Source organism: Pteronotus mesoamericanus, unplaced genomic scaffold (assembly GCF_021234165.1).
Source record: "Pteronotus mesoamericanus isolate MK-2021 breed Mesoamerican mustached bat unplaced genomic scaffold, CSHL_Meso_final scaffold_533, whole genome shotgun sequence".
Lineage (NCBI taxonomy): Eukaryota > Metazoa > Chordata > Mammalia > Chiroptera > Mormoopidae > Pteronotus > Pteronotus mesoamericanus.
In genome coordinates, this window is record NW_026555320.1 from 1,378,363 (window position 1) to 1,397,680 (window position 19,318).

At 35.1% G+C, this 19,318-nt stretch overlaps 1 protein-coding gene and 1 pseudogene across 1 annotated transcript in view; one reads left to right on the forward strand and one right to left on the reverse strand.

The window, feature by feature from the left end:
- The window catches only part of TOPAZ1 (testis and ovary specific TOPAZ 1), a 51,978-nt gene extending 32,660 nt beyond the window's left edge, over window positions 1–19,318 (forward strand). The window contains 8 exon segments of the mRNA XM_054594815.1: window positions 877–943; window positions 1,846–2,020; window positions 2,708–2,808; window positions 5,054–5,219; window positions 13,460–13,624; window positions 14,878–15,081; window positions 17,650–17,833; window positions 19,099–19,318. Of these exon segments, the coding sequence (XP_054450790.1) occupies window positions 877–943; window positions 1,846–2,020; window positions 2,708–2,808; window positions 5,054–5,219; window positions 13,460–13,624; window positions 14,878–15,081; window positions 17,650–17,833; window positions 19,099–19,318 (1,282 nt within the window).
- On the reverse strand, window positions 12,776–13,191 carry LOC129087767 (40S ribosomal protein S24-like; annotated as a pseudogene).

Consider the following 19,318-nt stretch of genomic DNA (forward strand, 5'->3'; position numbering starts at 1 on the left):
CTAGTTTAGGTATCACTGTTATACTTGCTTTACAAAAGGAATTAAGAAGTGGTTCTTCCATTAACAGGTTCTTCCTGTTAATGATCTGTAATAATTTATAGAACATTGGGACTAATTACTAAAATTGACCCCATAATTGGCTATTACACCTTTTTCTTTCCCTTTTTTCTTCTTTTCCTTTTTTCAATTGCCAAATGATGCTTCTCTTTTTCATTTTTATCTTTTATTTTCTCCCAGGAGTTATGCATTTCAGATTTTCTTCTTTAAATCATACAAACTTTTTAGTTCCTTCTGCATGGACTATATTCTACACTGTTGTTTTTTTTTTTAGCATTTTCAAACTTAGTGTGGACTTAGTCTTTGTAGTGGCATTTTTTTTTTTAGTCATTGTTAGATCCCTCTGATAGTTTCCCTTTTTGGTTCTTCCCCACGGCGGGGGCGGGGGGGGGGGGGGTGTGTGTGTGTGTGTGTGTGTGTGTGTTTGTTTTTGTTTTGTTTTTGTTTTAGTCTGACTTTGTTTGTTGGAGCAGTGGGGGTGGAGTGGGAACTACAGATGAAGTGCTGTGACTTAATATTTTTTCTCTTTTTATTCACAATTATTTTGGAGCTTTAGCATTATCTGTCTTCAAGTTAGGCTGAAGCTATGGTTTTGTGTGGAATTTGCTTTTTTCCTCCTTGTTGCCTATGGTTTGGGGAGGAAATACTGTGAGGTAGGTACTTAAGAAGTTGGGGGTTTTCTTAGTGCTCAAGAATTTTTGTAGTATATTAATGCATTCTTTTTCCTCCAGTCTTAGGTACAAACTGTAAAATAAATGAATTAGGAGCAATAATGACTTTCGAGGTACTGAATTAACTAACACTTTCCTATTGTTAAAGGCTACAAATGAGGCAGTTTAAAAAGAACTGGACCTGTGATTTAGATGCAGCCTTGAATGAAGTAGAGGTATGGCACCTATTTTTTTAATGAATTTCTGGGATCTTTGCTTAGAAATTTTGAATAGTAAGCCCATTTTAGGGAAAGTTTGAAAAATGTGGCTGTTACACAGAGAAAAAATGATCAAGAAAAAGAAGTTGAATTGTTTTAATACTTTGAAATACAAACATAATTTCTAGAATTGTGGACTATCGTAAAAATAATTCTGGAAATAATTAGTTTCAAAATTAACGAAAGTTAAGATGTAATAGCCGAAAGCTGAGCCTTTACTTCTTGTCACTGGGATACTCACTCAGTGCACAAGAAAGTCGGCTTGCTTGTCACGACGCGGGGATGGCTGCAGTACGTGAAATGACCGGGAAAGCCAAGGCCAGCGTGAACTCACCCAGCATTCATAGTGTAAGAAATGCAGGACTCTCAGGATTATTTTACATTTTAATTTAAGGGCATTTTTGTGCTCATCTAGCACTTGTTGGTCAAATATTAATTAGTACTCATATCCTTGAAACAATTTTTTGTTGGTTGGCATGAAAAACTATTCCTTAGTTTATAATACAGAATAATAGTAAGTTTACTGAAATTTATTTTGTAGCCCCTTTTGTAGAAGAAATTCCATAAAATCTGTCTCCACTGTCTAGTTCTGGTTTGGGGGTAACATCATTAAGTATATTAGGAACTAGATAAAATAAATGTACATTGCCATCTGAAACTTACTGCTTTGCAGTACTCAGAAAACCAAATTGTACAATAGCATGTTATTGATATAATGCTCATTAGTAAGTTTGTAAGCTTGGCAGAGATTATGTTTTATTAATTTCTGTATATCTAATGGCTGCATAGGCCTACTCCATAATATATTTACATAAATAACAACTTTCTTTTTTCTGTTTTGTTTGTAATAATTCTGATAGCATTGCAAAGAAAAAGGTGACTGGACCAAATTGGGAAATTTATACCTTAAGGTAAAAATGGGCTGTGAAAAATTTGCAGATTTCCAGAGATTTTGTACTTGTATTGCTGAAACACTAACAAAAGACTATAAAGAAGAGAGATCAGATGTTCCATTTTGCGAATTTGCTGAAACAGGTAAAATGACTGTTTTAGTCTGAGTCTTATATATTAGGGTGATGTAATGTTCTTAACAGGAATGTAAAGCTCTTAATATTTCCCATGTTGAGGATAAGTTAATATTACAGGTTTCGAATAGTCCTCCTTCAGCTTATAAATTTTTCTATTTATTTATTAAGTTAGACTCATGATAAGAAGTCAAATATTGGTATTTTAATATCAGATGTTTCATGTTCGTATTTTTCTTTTTATTCAGATTGGTAAAACTATTGCTAGCAAATTATAGTGGAGCACCTGAATTTTTAAATCATTAAAGTTGTTAAAATATTCACTATTACAAGTCATTAAACTTCGTATATTTTTGAGACTTTTCTTTGATGTGAGCTCTTCACTGCTACGCTCTTTATCAGGGGTTGGCAAACTTTTTCTGTAAAGAACCAGGTATTTTAGGCTTTGCACACTTCACATGTATCTGGGTCACATAGTTTTGTTTTGTTTTCTTTTTAAACAACACTGTAAAATTTTTTTTAGACTTAGTTCACAGATCATATCTAAAAACAGACCACAGGCCTTATTTGGCCTGTGAGCTGTAGTTTGCTGACACCTGATGTTTGTGGCAGTATCAATAATTCTATCTTAATTTGCTTTTTTCATCATTTTAAGTGACTCTTTCTACTTCTCCCATATGCCTACTTTGTGTTGCAGTTAACAAAGATCCACAAAATAGTGAAGTAGATAAAACTTTGCTGGGAAGAATTGGAATCAGCGCTATATACTTTTATCACAAGCTGTTTCAGTGGCCCAAGGTACGTCAATTAATTTTTGTTTTGGCTTGGTATAGAAAGTGTTAGTTTTACATTTTTGAACAGAATATGTTAAGTTAGGAATTTGCTAGTAATCATCACAAATGACAAAATGAGTCCCAGACTAGTAAGTGAATTATTAGGTGATGCGCTAGGCAAATATGGAAAGGAGGTGACATCAGACTGCCTACTATGAAGAATTTCAGTGTAGGGAACACTTAGAAAACTGTGCTAAATGTCATATAATCTGAAGCAACTTTCAGTCCAGAATTTATTTCACCAGCTCCTGACTATCAATCAGTAGCATTGTAATTTTGCAAGAGTTCAAGACACCTTTTTAAAAATGAAACCAGGATACTCACAATTAATAGATAACTCCTTTAAAAAATCACCACTTCCTAGAGTGCTCTGGAATACTGTATACCATATATCTTGATGTCTACCTTTGAGGTCTAGCTCACCACAGAAGTGGTCTAGAGATCCCAGACCATGTTATACAGTCATTCTTTAGACTTCCCTAAGAGGTGGAAGGTGGGGTTACAGGGTTAGTAAAGTTAGAGGACAGGAAAATCCAAAATGGGGAGGAAGTGCTGAGGGATGGAATAATGTAGAAAGTGGAATAATTGAGAGTGTAGCCACTGTTGAATTAACTATTAATATGTATCTTTTGTTACTTTCTTCTTATAAAGCAGTTACTTCAAAATTAAATGAGTTAAGTCACATTTAAGTATATGGTCACTCATATACATAAAAAACTCATAAACTTTTTAAAATTAAAAATAACAACAGAATCATTGTACCAAAGATCCTTAGTCTCTAAGTCTCCAAAAGTCTTAATACTTTTTGTGTGGTAGGCCTGGATTGGGCAGAATGTACCTCGTCCCTGGCTTCACAATCTAGCTTGAGGTTGGTCATAGCATTAATACCTTGGATGTTTAATGTTGGAGAAATTAAGGACTACCTAACAAGAAGACCCTTTTTAAAAACACAGATTGAATTTGCTCAAATTATAGAGTATATTTTAATTTTACTAGGTTATCATTATTTCTTAAGAGACTGGTGAACTTGTGTTTGTATTTTAATTAAAAATTTTCACTGTCATCCTGGCTGGTATGGTTCAGTTGGCTGGAGCACTGCCCGTGGTTGAAAGGTTGTGGGTCTAATACCCAGTCAGAACACATCCCTACCTGTGTTGCAGGTTGGATCCTTGCTCCCCCTTCCCCGTCTGGGCACATACAATCCCCAGTCCAGTGCGTACAGGAGGCAACCTGTCAGTGCTTCTCTGTCGCGTCAGATGTTTCTCTCTCTTCCTTCCTCACTCTCTAAACACAATGAAAAAATGTCCTTGGGTGAAGATAAAAAAAAAATTACTGTCTTATTTTAAATGAATATTTTATCTTGGTATTTTTAGTGAAACCTATTCCTTTTTTTAACATACAAGTAAAATCATTGCAATTTAACTAAAGGAACTCTTGAAAAATGCACTGTTTATATGCATCTGACTCAAAATACTATAAAATATAAAACAAGGGTCTGCAAACTAAAAGCCAAATCTGGCCCACAGCCTGTTTTTGTACATCCCAAGAGCTAAGGGTGTTATTTTGTACTTTTAAAGAGTTAAAAATTAAAAACCACCACCAAAAAAGAATGTACAGCTGACCAAATGTGACCTGCGAAACCTAAGGTATTTACTCTCTGACTGTTTATAGAAAAAGTTGGCTGATCCCTGATGCAAAATCATAATATATGTGCAATTTCTGATGCCCAGACTAGAGATAGTCTCTATGTAGAGTATGTGAAGTAATCTATTACATGAATGAAAGAAACAGTTTTCGGCTAATAATCTTATCCTTTTTTTACTATCATTCTTTATCTAAATTATCTTCATTTTCACTGTCTATTCCTCCTGGACCTGAGGGTAATCAACAGAAAGGGTTCAAAAACTTTTAACCAATAGTTTTCCACACCAAAACATGAAATCCTTTTGCCAAATGAAATCTTTGAAGGGAAGCACAATGTATAAAACACAGGAAAGGAGAAACCCCAGCTTGGCGGGGGGCAGAAGGGGGCAGGGGATAATATGAGGCAAGGCCCTGCTTGCTCCTCTTGGAGCAGTTTGAGAGCTGTCCATCTAGAATGATGATTCAAATTGGATAATTGGTTTCTTTATAATTATCAGTGTGACTTTGTATCTCTGTAATACTCTAAATGATTGATACTCAATTAGTGCTCTTTATTTTTACTCTAGGGAAGGAAGGTCTTAGATAAACTATATGAATTAAAAATTCATTTCACAAGTTTAAAAGGACTTACAGGGCCTGGGAAGTTAGCACCAAGATGTCAAATTGTGAATATTGCAGTAGAAATTTTTCTAAAAAGTGGAAGCCTAGATGGTGCCATTTGGGTATTAAGAGGTAAGTTCTGATATATGCAAGCATAAAATCATTTGTGTTATAAATTCTTGTCTATGTAATGAATTACCTTAAGTTAGCAATTCTCAACCTGTTTCATCTCATGGCACACGTAACTAATTACTAAAATTCTGTGACACACCAAAAAATATGTTCTATTTTTACTGATCTGACAAAAAATAGGTATAATTTTGATTCATTCACACCAGACGGCTGTTGTTGTGTTGGGTGTTGTGATTTTTTTTTTAAATCTAAGGGAAAAGAGGTCAGTGACCCTGACTAAATAGTCAGGTGCTGCATGTTTTAAAAATTCTTGCAGCACACTCATTGAAAATCATGCCTTAAGGTGACATTGAATTGTGGATGATAATTTGGTCTAAACCCTAGTAGTCATGTGGGTAGGAAAGGCAGTTGTTGAATATAATGAAAGGAGAAAGTTAACCTAGCTTTAAAGAAGAAATTGTATGAACCTTTGTTGAAAAGCTAGTTCTTACTTTGGCATAGGCACCATACTAAATTCTTTACCTGGGTTACCTCAGTTTATCTTCGTAGAAGCCCTGTGAGTTTGGAATTATTACAATCCCCATTTTACGGATTTAAAAAAAATGTTGTCAGAGCCATTAAGCAACTTGCCCCAGATGATGTAACAAGTAAGGAGTGGAGGCCAGATTCAAACCCAGGTGGTCCAGGTTTGGAGCCCAGGCTTCCGCTGTGGCCTGAGACAGGGAAATTCTGGTTGCGGTCTGCGCAAATTCTGTGTTTGCACATGCAGGCAAATGTGACTTCCAGAAAAGACAAGTACAGCTAACTTTCCCTAGTAAGGCAGTGCATTCAATAGAAGTTAAAATGAAATTAAGCCAGCAAAAGCAATTAAGGTTTGTTTGGTATGAGGTGAATAAAAATTTAGAGAGCACAGTGGCAGCCCAACATGGTATCTAACAGTAACTCTGGCTACTTGAACCGTCAGGCAGATTTTATTTGATAAAATGGGATAAGAATTAAGAAACCTCAAGAATCTCAAGGTGGGAAGATAGAATATATGCACAAGTAAAGCAGATAGCTAACCTTTACACTAACATACAATCACGTGTATTGACATATGTACTGTTCATATTGGTATTTGTTCAGTGCGAGAGTGTGTGGAATACAGCCATTGTGGGTGGACTTCATGATCAAAGGCTCGTTGGAAAAGATTTTCTTCAGCTTGACAAACCTAACCAGTGAGGGTTGCTAAGTTGGCAAGAGTAACCAAGATACAAAAATAGAAATTAGTGAAATGCAAGCCAGAGTTCACAGGCTCTGTTAGAAAGAAGTGATGTGGCAAGAAATGGAAAGATTAAAATAGTCGATAAAATAGAATTTGGGTCGTTCTGTAATAGGAAACTTGTGTCTGAAAGTTTCTGGCACAACTCGTCTTTCCCAAATTAGAGAATGAGGGGAAGTTTGTGGGAGGGGTGTGGAATGGTCTGAGGAGATTTAAAATCTTTACAATTTTGATGTTTTAAATTTGAAATTATCTTTAAAATTTCTGTAAGTTATATGCACAGGATTTTCTTTTGCAGTGAGCTTTCCAATTGAAAGTCATTTTCATAAGTAAAACTTTATTTCTTTGAAAGAAGGGCCTGCAGAAGTATTAACTAAATTCTCCCCAGAATTTTTTCAAAGATTTTATTTACTTGTTTCTCAAAACAGGGGAAGGGAGGGAGAAAGAGGGGAAGAGAAACCAATGTGTGGTTGTCTCTTGCGCACCCCCTACTGGGGACCTGGCCCACAACCCAGGCATGTGGCCTGACCGGGAATAGCAACGCCTTGGTTCACAGGTCAGCATGCAGTCCACTGAGCCACACCATCCAGGGCAGTTGTCCCCAGAATTTTTTTGTTCTTGAAAGGGCTCTGCAGTGAATAGGCCATTCTCAACAAAAGAAATACAAATGGTTGAGCCTCACTTGTAGTGAGAGTAATACTCATAAGAGAAGTACCCATTAAAATAACTAAACACCTGCCAGAATAGCAAAGATTAGAGTTTGGTGATTTGCTTTTTTGTGAGAGCATAGAGAAATAGGCCTTCACATGCATTGTCTTTAGAGGTTTTTTGGGAAAATAGCTGTTAAAATTGAAAATGTATATTTCGCTTCTTCTATTAACTCCATGTCTTGGAACTTCTCCTGCAAACATATTTGTATCTGTATACAAGGGTATGTATGGTTCGTTATCTGGAACCTTTTTTTACCATCACCAATGATAGCAAAGGATTCAAGATAACTGAAGTGTCCATTAAGGGACTACCAGTCAATTAAACTGTGTGATAGCTATGTGCTGCAGTAGAATGGGGCAGATCTATAGATGGTCATTTGGCATGATTTCCAGGATCCGTTGTCAAGTGAAAACAGGAATGTGCAGACCAGCTACTATTTGTGTAAAAAATAAAATGAATGCATACATATGTGCTTATATACCCTTATTTGTAGAAGGAAACAAGTAATAGTGGTTGCTTTGGGGAAAGAAATTTAGTGCTTGAGGACAGGGATGAGAGGCAGATTATATAGGTTTTTCCTATATTTTTTTCTTTTAAAAATGTACATTTATTACCTACTAAACTTTTTTAAAAAGGGATTACAGACAATACTCCTGTTTGAGAAATGCAGGATATTTTACTCATGTTTGTTTTAGTGGGCGACGGACTTTATAATGAAAGGAAATCTATTGTTTTGGCTTTTCACTTTGACATTTAAAACTCTTTCTCAGCACCAATAGCTTATCTCCTGGTAAATGAACAACAAATTCCTACCCTGCCTTCTTCCCTTTACCAACATAAAAAAAAGCCTTAAACTCATAATTTTATAATCATAGCTTGGAGGCTGAAAAATAACTCTAGAATATAAATTTTGGGAAAAGTTATGCTGACATTTATTGATAAACTGCCCTTGAATTTTAAAATAACTTTTATTGCCTTTATATAAGTAATATATATTCATTATAGAGAAATAGGAAAAGGCAGATAAGGAAAACTGATGATGATAATTCTGTATTTAGCCACCCAAAAATGACTATTACCTACTTGTTATGATGCAGACTCTTTTTGTACCTTGCCTTTTTTTTTCAAGGCACTGTCTTTCTCTGGACATCCTTCTGTGAAAAGGGATATTCCCCTGCAACATCACTTAATGGGTTGCATGGTTTTTCATCTTATTAATAAATAAAATTTATATCTATAAGTATAAATACATAGATATATCCATGAATCCATTTTTCTTAAACCAGCTTATTTTCAAATACCTGTGATAAACATCCTTTTATAGAAGCCTTTATTTTGTCCATAGGATAAATTCTGATGGAATTGCTGGGTTAATGGATAAGGGCAGTTTAAAAGTTTTTTAGTAAATGTTGGCAAATTTGCCCTTATTAGATTTGCAGCAAGTTATTTTGAGTTTATTAGAAAGCTTCTCTTTATGAGAAAAATCCTAGTGAAACATTACATAGGTATGTATTTCATACAGACATTGTCCTTTTAGGGGTCACAGGTGCATATAAACAGCCCAAGTGTTAGTGCCTAATATTCTGGTTGTCAGTTATCAGACAGACTGGTGCATTCCAGTTTATGCAAACCCTAATCTGGCTATTCAGTATAATTTGTTCCAAGTCCTTTATCTGCAAACAGAAACAAAGTACACCTTTAGAAAGGTTGTACTGATTATAGTTTTCTTATCAGTGTGTGAAGATGCATGTTATGAAACACCCTTGTTAACTTTGAATATTATTATATTTTTTTATCACTTTGCTAGTTTGTAGGGCAAAAGGGATATTCACTGCTTTACTTTGCATTTAATTGCTTATTAGAAAATTCATTTTTTTCAATTATCTTTATTCTTTTATGAATTGTCAGGTTATATTCTTGGTCTGTTTTTGAATTGTAATATTTCTCTTCAATATTGATTTAATAATGTGAGCGTTGCGCTAAGGGTGTTCCTTGTGTCACTTCATTGAATCCACACCAAACTCATGAGATAGGTGATGGCATCCCACAAAGAGGACCCTAAGGTTCAGAGAAGATCCCACGGCAAATAAGGATGGAGCAAGCTTTCTGTTTACAAAGCCCCTATTTTTAAGCCCTACACCTGTATTATTATTTACCTAGTCTTTCTATTAAATGGACTTTATAAAATTGCAACTGGAGCCGAAGCATAAATCCTATGAACAGACCCAGACTAAGCTGGTCAACTACCGAGCAAAATGGTGATTCTGTTCTTGTTTTCAAACTTGACCACCAGAATACCCTGAGAGGCTTGTGAAAACACAGACTGCTTGGACCACCCCAAGATATTCAGATTCATTAAGTCTGGGGTGGCTTCTGAGAGTCTGCATGTCTCACAAGTCCTCAGATATATGGCTGATGATGCTGCTGGTCTGGGGACCTCACTTTGAGACCATTGACCTACAGCCCTCTCCCATGGTGACTTCTCACAGCTCACCTGGGTCCCAGAAACATACTTCCTCAAGTCGCTCCACCAGTTTGTTAACCACTGCTATAAACATTACTATTTTTATTACAGGTTTTTTTATTATGGATTATCTGTAGATTTGCTTCACTTAACTATCTTTGTACCTTCCTCGGGAGGAAATTGCTGTTTTGGAGGAAGCATTTGTTATTTTTATTTTTTTGTAGTTTTTTTGAAATATAATTGACATACAGCACTGAATAAGTTTACAATGTACAGCACAATGACTTGACCTACATATATTATGAAAGATTACTACCATAAATTTAGTTAACATCTGTCATTCCATATAAATACAAAAAAGTAAAAAAAAAGTTTTTCCCTCGTGATGAGGATTTACTCTCTTCAGAACATTCAGATAAACCATATAGCAGGGTTAACTGTAGTCATGTTGTGCATGGCATCCCCAATACTTACTTATAACTGGGAATCTGTGCCCTTTGACGGCCTTTATCTAGTTCCTCCACCCTGGTAACGACAAATCTTATCTCTTTTTCTGTTCGAGTGTTCGGTTTGGTTTGGTCTTGTCTTTTTGGGGGGTTTCACATGTAAGTGAAATCATATAGTATTTGTCTTTGTCCTTCTGACTTATTTTACTTAGCATAATGGTCTCAAGGTCCAACCATGTTGTCTCAGGCTGGAGTTTTTGAAAGCATATGTGGGTGTATGTATGTTTTGGGGTTTTTAAGTGTTAACTTGTTGGTCCTAGGAAAATATAAGTGTTAGCTCAAATGCCTGGACTGTAGTGTACTAATAGACGCATATAAACACTTCTAGTATTTTTTAAAATGCTATTGTCTTCATTTTCAGTCAGTGGGTGGCTTTCCTCAGCACAGTGTTGTGTTAGACCAGGCCGTCGTTGGCCTCTGTTTTAATACCGCAGCTTCACTTGCATCTAATCTAGCCACTCTCTAGGTCATTAATACCTCTTTCTCAAATACGTTTCACCAAATGCGAGTGCTAGCCATTTTCAGTGATAGGATATTAGATTTTTGTTAATTTCTTCTTTGTTCTTTTCTGTTCTGCTTGAATTTTTATAGTGATAGTTTATATTTAAAAGTAAACATATTTTAAAAGTAAATCAACCATTGTGGCCCCATTCTAAGTAATATGTATGACATCACAAGTTTAATGTGATTTTTATATTTAATGTGATCCTTTTATTAATTTTTATAATACACAAATAAATTATTAAAATTATAATGTAACATCTAAAATTAGTTTAGGTATCATTAATGATGTATATATCATGCTTAGGAAAATTTATTATTTTGTATTTTTGTCTGTTTTCTTCTTTTGCCCAACTGACATTATTTTCTATTTAATATAAATAGCTTTTTAAATCTTTTAATAGTTTTTGTTTTGTATCATGCTTTAGGCAGTACTTAGCTATCTCAAAAATATATATTCACCATTATGGTCTTCAAATTGTTTTATTGTTACTTTTAAACTTTGATACTAGGTGAGAACCTAATTTTATCTATTTCCCCCAAACATTCCAACTTATCCTTTACTTATTTGAAATGCCACTTTTATTATATATTAGAATCTTATATCTGCTTGGGGCTGTTTCTGTACTTGTCTTTTCTCCCAGAGATCTCTTTTTTTGTGATAACACTATACTCTTTTTAGGCAATATAGCTTTAGAATAGGTAATAATATTTCTCTATTTAGGGAAGGCTACCCTCACTCCTTTTCCATACTATTTTTCACTGTCCTCAACTGTTTATTCTTTTGGATGTATTTTCAAATTATTGTGTCAGATTTTAATATAGTTCTGTAGGAGAGAATGAATATATCTAGATATATTCCCCCAATCACAGTATTCACCGTAGTAAGGGGTGGTTATTTGGTTGCGTCACTGACTAGCCTGGAAGTTCATTCAGTGCTGACTATTGTAGTAGTCTTCCATTCTCAGTGCCTACATTCAAAATCTTCACAAGTAATGACGGAATGTGCATATATTGGAAGGTAAGTTGATAAAGAATGTCTACTATAGAAAATTTGCTTGCCTTTGATTCTTGAGATTTTTAGACAAATGTAAAATATTTCCCAACTATGGAACAGAGGAAAATATGAGGATTAATGCAATAAGAACTTTTATTACCATAAAACTAGTATTAAGTACACAGTAAGTTGGTTTTTATTTTTGAGAATTTATTCTTACAAGAGTCCTTATAAAATTTTCATGAAACTTGTTGAATTAAGCTTATTAATTTCCGAGTGACTTCCCAACTATTAGATTCAGTTAACTTTGGTACATAAAATAATCAGCTTACTCAGATTTTTAATATAGCTACATAATTTGGCATAATTTCAAAATGAATCTCCTAAAAATATATGTCTTTCAAAAGTACATTATTTTTACCTTAACAGCAAACAATGAGAACTAAATAAAGAAGAACAATGCAATTTTTATGAAAAAAAAGACTAAAAGTCTAATTTTTTATGTCATATATGCACCAGATATGACCAACAAAAAATAAGGAACTTCAGCCACTATATGTATTATTTTCTTTTTTTAAGCTGTGTGGTAGGTGCACATAGTTCATTTTATTATTATGCTTTTTTAATAACTTACAGATTTTAGATATTCTTCCATACATATCAAATATTTTATAATAAAAATTGTTTTTAAAATTGGGAGGAAAAGCTGTTCCCCAAGAAGGCCAAAACTAATTAAATTGTGTATTCTTTATTGTAAAATTGTTGAAGTCCACACAAATATCATTTTACATTATTACAAGTATTTGTTATAATATAAGCATTTTTGTCATATAAAAATAAACATTACCCCTGCCTGGTGTGGCTCAGTGGACTGAGCGCTGGCCTGAGAACCTAGAGGTCTCTGGTTCAGTTCTGGGTCAGGGCACATGCTTGGGTTGCAGGCCAACCGGCCAATGTTTCTCTTCCTCTCTTTCTCCCTCCCTTCACCTCTCTCTAAGAATAGATAAATAAAATCGTTTTAAAAATAAACATTAACTTTTTTTAAAGTTCTTTGTTTATTAACCCTCTCAGGAAAAAACCTGCACAGCCACCACAGATAAAGTCCCTGAAGAATCCCTATTCCTTCTGTTGTCCCATCCCCCGCTGCCTTTTTGCAGCACCAACATTGGCCTTCGCAGTCCCGGGACTTTCTTCATCCTGTTCCTGCATTCCTTTCTTTTCTTGAGGTCTTATTCTCATGTAGGCCCTGTCTAGGAAGCCTGTGTTTGGGTTCATATTTCTTTGCATAATCCAAGGAATCATAAATCACGCCAAAGCCAGTTGTCTTGCCACCACCAAAATGGGTTCTGAATCCAAACACAAAGATGTCAACTGGTGTGGTTTTATGCATTTTGGCTGGTTAGTTTTTCCCGAATTTCTGTCTCAGGTACTGTTGCCTTCCGAGGGTAAAGGACATCAATGACCATTTGTTTCCGCTAAAGTCTTCTGTTGACCATGAACTTCCTGGTCTGGCTAGTTACTGTGTTGTTCATGATATGACAGATCTTCAAGCAGTCAGGGCCAAACATTAACTTCTGAATCAATAACTTATTAGTATACTGAGAAAAATAAAGAAAAAATAAGCTATCACAATCATTACTGTGTAAGTTGTTTCTAATAAATTTGGGCCATGGTTACTTTTTCTGAGTACATATATTTATGTTTTGTCACTTTCCAAAAGATATTTAAAAACATGAGTTGCGATTATACTAAGTGTAATTTTCACAGTGTAAAGTATTAGTACTTTTTTCTTTTCGAAAGAGTCAGAATGGATAATCAATACACCACTATGGCCTTGTGAAAGACTGGATGTACTCAATCGACATAATCTGCTCTGTACAATTGCACATGAAATCTTAGCCAAGAGCCTTTACAGACAGACTTTTGAAGTTTTGCAAAATCTACCAGGTTTTCAGAATTCTCAAGGTATGATTTTTAAAAGTCTAGCTTAATTATCTCTTGCCCATCTGGTATTTAACTATTAATAAAAATACAGTGCTCCACCTGTTTTGGTTTAATTTTATATTCCAGCATATATTTTTAATGAAGTTGTTTTCTGTAAAATGTGTTCTCTGCAAATTGAACACGCTTTCCTGATGGTTTTTTTAAAACAGAGATGCTGATCTTTTGGTTGTTTGTCAGCAGTTCCTAACAGAAGCCTCTTCATCATTCCCCCTTCCCCACCTCACTCAGGCCGTCAGCAAACAACATGTTAAGTGCCCCCTGGAAGCTTTATATCTTAAAAGAGTCTATTGCATTGGAATAATGAAGAATACTTTTTCTTTTATTATTTAAGTATAGAACTTGGTTTCCATTACCTTATAACATAGGTAAACATGGAATAAGTAGAGGAAATTAAGCAGATGACAAGTTCAAAGACAGAACACTGATGTGGGCAGTGGCATGTGGTGCTCTTGACCACTCAGGCTCAGGAGTCCGTGTTACTGGAAACAAGCAAAGGGTTTGGGTCATGGGCTCAGAGGGATGGGTTAACATTTAATGAAAACATTAACCCGAGGCCTTCGCCTCATTGCTTTATCAATTAAAGTTGATGTTTTAGGAAATTTCCTCTGGTGGTATGTTTAGGGAGAGACTAAGGTAAGGAGGTTAATTTCCTGATGAGGCCTGGGCCACTAAAAATTCCCAGAGCGATTAAAGAGCTAGAGTCTGAGTATGGATTGAACTGACTGAATATAGGGAACAAAACACTTGGGAGTCTCCAATGTGACTTCACTTTCTTCTAAGGGAAGAATAGAAAGGAATAGAAATACCCAATAAAGGATTCTTTTTTCATTTGAAAGTAAATATTTATGAGGCGATGATTTCTTGTTAGTCATGAGAAATATACGTCTGAGGTATAACCAAGAGGTAGGATGCAAACAGAGCCGTGCAGACATCTCTCTGAGACACTGCGGTGCGGTCACAGGGCATGTCACAGACAGAGGTGCTAATTCAGCTGCTGGCATCATTGCCAGGCCTCCTTTCCTGGTCTGCATTACATGCTGTTGGTGCGCACTTTTGTTTGTTACTTAGAGAATATGTAAGATAATTAATTGCATTTTAGTGACTGTGACTCCTGAAGTGCCAAGGGGAGCAGAGGGAAAAGAAAAGTAGCAAAAAGAAGTTTAAGAGGCCAAGGTAGATCCAAGTCATTGTATCAATTATGTTTTTCTTTTCAGAAACTGTGGAGGTCTCACAATATAGCCTTCTTTTTAATAAACTGCTAGATGCCTGCATAGAAAGCAACAGTCTTGGTATTTCATCCTCTGTAGCAGAATTCATGATTTCAAAGAACATCCCTGTTGATTTTTCCTTTCTTAGAAGATTAATTACTTCTTTAGGAAGGAGTTGTTTATGGCTCAAAGCCAGAGTCCACTACAAAAGTAAGTTACATTTAAAGTTTTTTAATTTGATATGTTGGTTTGGACTTTGATTTTCTAACCCTGAATCTCTGTATGGTATTTATGATTAGATATTCAAATATGTACAAAGAGCAGTTGATAGACATTCAAAGATAGTGGTCTAAATAGATTCGTTCTCCATTTTGAAACTTGCTATTTCTCTTGTTTCCAATTACTATATCTTTATTTCTTTGCACATTATTAGAATGTCCACTGAAGGGTATGCAAAGGAAATAAATGACAGTATTTGAACCAGTTTGGCATATCATAAAAATATATAGAGTAAAACAATTGGGGACTGAAGTTTAAGAAATATTTACATATTTTATTTACTCCTGCTATATCCCTGATTTTTAAAACTTAGAATATTTTGTAGCAGGCCACATAGGAAGTACAGAGGCTGCCATTACAGTAAACATAATTCATAACAGTTTTTCACATGGCTCCTACTAATAAACTTTGTTCATCTATTTATAGCTGTTTCTCTCTAACCAATAAGCCTGGAAAACTAATGCTTTTTCTAGTCCCAGCCACCTCGCAGGTATTTCAATTAGAAGGTAATTGCAGGTAGAATCTAGACCTAGAAAACAATTCTCTTTTGCCTTCCTGCAGTAATTTGTCTTCCTGAAGCAATTTGTCTTATATTTCCATTTCTATCACTGTCTCATGTATGTAACAAACATTTGAATGCCTAACATTTGTCACCACTGTGCCAAATGTGTCACACGTCCGAGCCACCCTTACCTGCACAAAAAACCTCTCCAAACTTGGAAATATTTTTCACACTACCAGCTGTGATCAGTTTAGCAGGTGATAACTTTTTTCCCCAATGAAATGGAAAAGAAAATATGTAGTATTAGTGTGGATTACAAGTAGGAAGGTTGATTACTATTTGATAAAATTTTCATCTCAGCCACATACATACAGATGCATAGGCTTACTGGGTCATTATGTAAAATGTATTTCTTATAATAGGTGACAATAAAAAAAGAGTTTTGGGCCCTGACTGCTGTGGCTCGTCTGGGCAGCATCCCACAACGCGAAAGGTCACCGGTGTCGTCCCTGGGCGAGGCGCATGAGAGAGGCAACCGGCCGATGTTTCTCTCACGTCGATGTTTCTCTGCCCCTCTTTCTCATTCCTTTACCCTCTCTCTAGTAAATAAATAGTTTAAAAAATAAAGTTTTGGAATCTAATGAGTGGGTAGTTTGTTAGTCTTGGAAGTGGCCTAGGGAGGTGGACTACCTAGTGGTTAGAAATCCAAACTCTGGAGTCAGAAGGCCAGAGTGTTTTACCCAAAGCCCCTCGTCTCTAATATGGGAGTCTTTGTACGATACCTAATCTCAAAGATGGTAAACTCTCAGGTTAAAATTAGATAAAACCTATGTCTCTAGCACAGGTACCTGGCATATAGTAGGTCCTCAAAGATTAGCCGCCATCCACATTAGAAAGATTTCTTAAATTTACCTTAACAAAACATTTTAAACAAATTGTAAACACAGATTTAAAATGGTCTCAGTAAAAGAGCACTATAATTAATTTTGGCTGTATACAATCTGGATGTCCTAGGACTTAAGGGGATTTCCCAAATGTCTGTGTCACTGTAATGGGCAAGTACCCAAACCGTTTAAAAGTTCAATCTCTTCTTTTGATATATGTAAAATTTATGGAACATAAATTGGTGAGTATATAGCTACAACACACTGAGCACTTACGGGATAAAAACGTATTTTATTCATTTTTATATCTAGTGTTTAGTTCAATGTCAATAAATATTTATTGCATAGACTATACAGTTGATCCTTGAAAAACATGGGGGTTAGAGGTGCCAACCCCACACAATAAAAAATCTGTGGATAACTTTCCCCAAGCACTTCACTATAAGAGCACTATAAATAAATGTACTCAAATATACTGTGATAGGAGGAGCCCTGGTTGAGAGCCCTATTGGTGAGAGTGTCATCCCAATATGCCAGGGTTGCGGGTTCAATCCCCAGTCAGGGCACATAGAAGAATCAGCCAATGAATGCATAAATGAAACAAAATTAATGTTTCTCTTTTTCTTTGTGAAATCAATAAATTAGAAATACTATAATAATGTGATAGAAAATAAAACCTAGTTGTAAGTTCTATTTTCTTTCTACACTTTAGGTTCATAATTCAAGATAGGCAATAATTATAAATATATGTAGTTGCTATTAGACTATGTCCCATTAAAACAGAAACCAAGTAGCTATTCTGGCTTTTTAGTTATTCTGAAATTATGTTCTATTGACTGTGGCTTCAAATAAATGGTTGTCATGAGGCTCAAAAGTCATTTTTCATAGTTTTTAAACATATTTCTCAATTCATATTTAAAATGTATCAAAAACATTTTACAAAGAATAATTTTAAATGTACCAGAATAAGCTATCTACTATATAATTTGTGTAATAAATCTGCTTCTAATGTGAAGAATTATTCTGCACTGTAATTATCACCTATGCATTTTTTGGAAGTCTAGGTTTTCACCTGTTAGGGTTTTAGTAAAGTTTGATCTATTTGATTTTCAGGTGCTCTTTCATTGGGTTGCTATCCACCATTAGAAGGAAATTTATATCGAAAGCTTCTACGGATTCCTTCTTATTTATCTGAGATTGAAATGCTTTTAACTATGGAAATATTCCTGGTATCTAATGCTAGTAGTATTCAGAGCCCTGGTACTCCGACTCAGACGCTACAGATAGTTTTGAAAAGGTTGGTTGATAACTTCTAATTGCACCCTGAAAACAGATCAGGACTCCCAACAGCTGCCCTAGGATGTAAATGTTTTATATAGTATTTATGTATGTTTATATATGTGTATATATGCTTACATGTGTTTATATTTATGTACTACTATAGTGTGTGTTTGCAAACTTTGGTAACAGTTAAATTGAGAATGAATGTGACCTGTTTGAGACTTAAAACCAAATTACTACCATTCAATAAAAATTTTAACATCTTGTTACAATAACCTGTATAAGAGAGAATTCTATTCATCTTCAGAGTTTCAAAAACTGCATATAGTTGGCACATGCCCAATCTACCAGATTCTAGGCACCAATTTCTAAGCCAGAAGGTACTAGATGGCGCCTGACCAATCTTTCCTCTCGGGACCACTGGTTCTTGTTCCAAGTGGAAGTCCTCACTCCCACCGCTCTGTGGACCACACTGTGCGGTTAACGCAGGTGGGCCCATTCTGGGGTCTTGCTGCCGGGCCCTGTATATGCCCAGAGCAAGATGCACTGAACACAAAAGAAAAAAATTATGCTTATTAACAGCCACATCTCTACTTATCCCCTTCCCCCTCCCTATCCCATAGGAAAAACAATCATTAGGTATGAATTTTATGAAATTTGGAGACTATTAGAAAAGTTATTAGTAAATTCTAGCACTTTGTGAAGTACCTTAAATCAGGACTGAAGAAAAATTAAAAAAAAAAAATTAAAGGGCATAGCTACAATTTCTGTTATCAAACGTTAGCTACATAGTAAGTATATGTTTACAATTCAAAATAGCTAGTATCAAGGTAAAACATGTTAGTAACTCCAAACTTGATTAAATTCAATATCCTTTTATGCATTATAATGAAAAAATGAAGCAGTCATTAACTTTGAAAATACAAAGATTGAGGCTATTAGTGTTTTTCAAACTGCAGGTTATAGACCATTTGTGTGGTGAAATCAATTTAGGGGGCTTGCAACCACATTATTAAAAATGAAACAACAGAAAATAGAGTACGTTGTCGTAGGGTACACCTTGTATTCTGAAACTTTTTAGTTTTTATGTATGAGGGTGTATACTGGGTCACAATACCAAATATCTTTCATATTGTGTTATGGTCAAAAAAGTTTGAAAGCCACTGGTAATAGAACATAATAAAAAGTTTGTCATAACTAGTACTAATAAATGTAAATATCTTTTGAAAAAATTATATCGCTTTTTAGAGTTTCTGACTTTGTGAGGTCTTGTCTTTGTAGATGTGAAGAAAACAAATCTCAGAGCAAGGATGATTATCAAGCTGCGGTGGAAAGGTTAATGATGGCTGCTCGTTTGTCAGATCCAAAGCTCTTCATTAAGCACATGACTGTCAATGTTAATAAGGAACAGGTGTACAGTTTGGAATATTGTTCTGCCCTGAAATGGTTGAAAGAAAACATGAAGTGGGCTGGAAAAGTTTGGCTTTTCAATAACCATTAG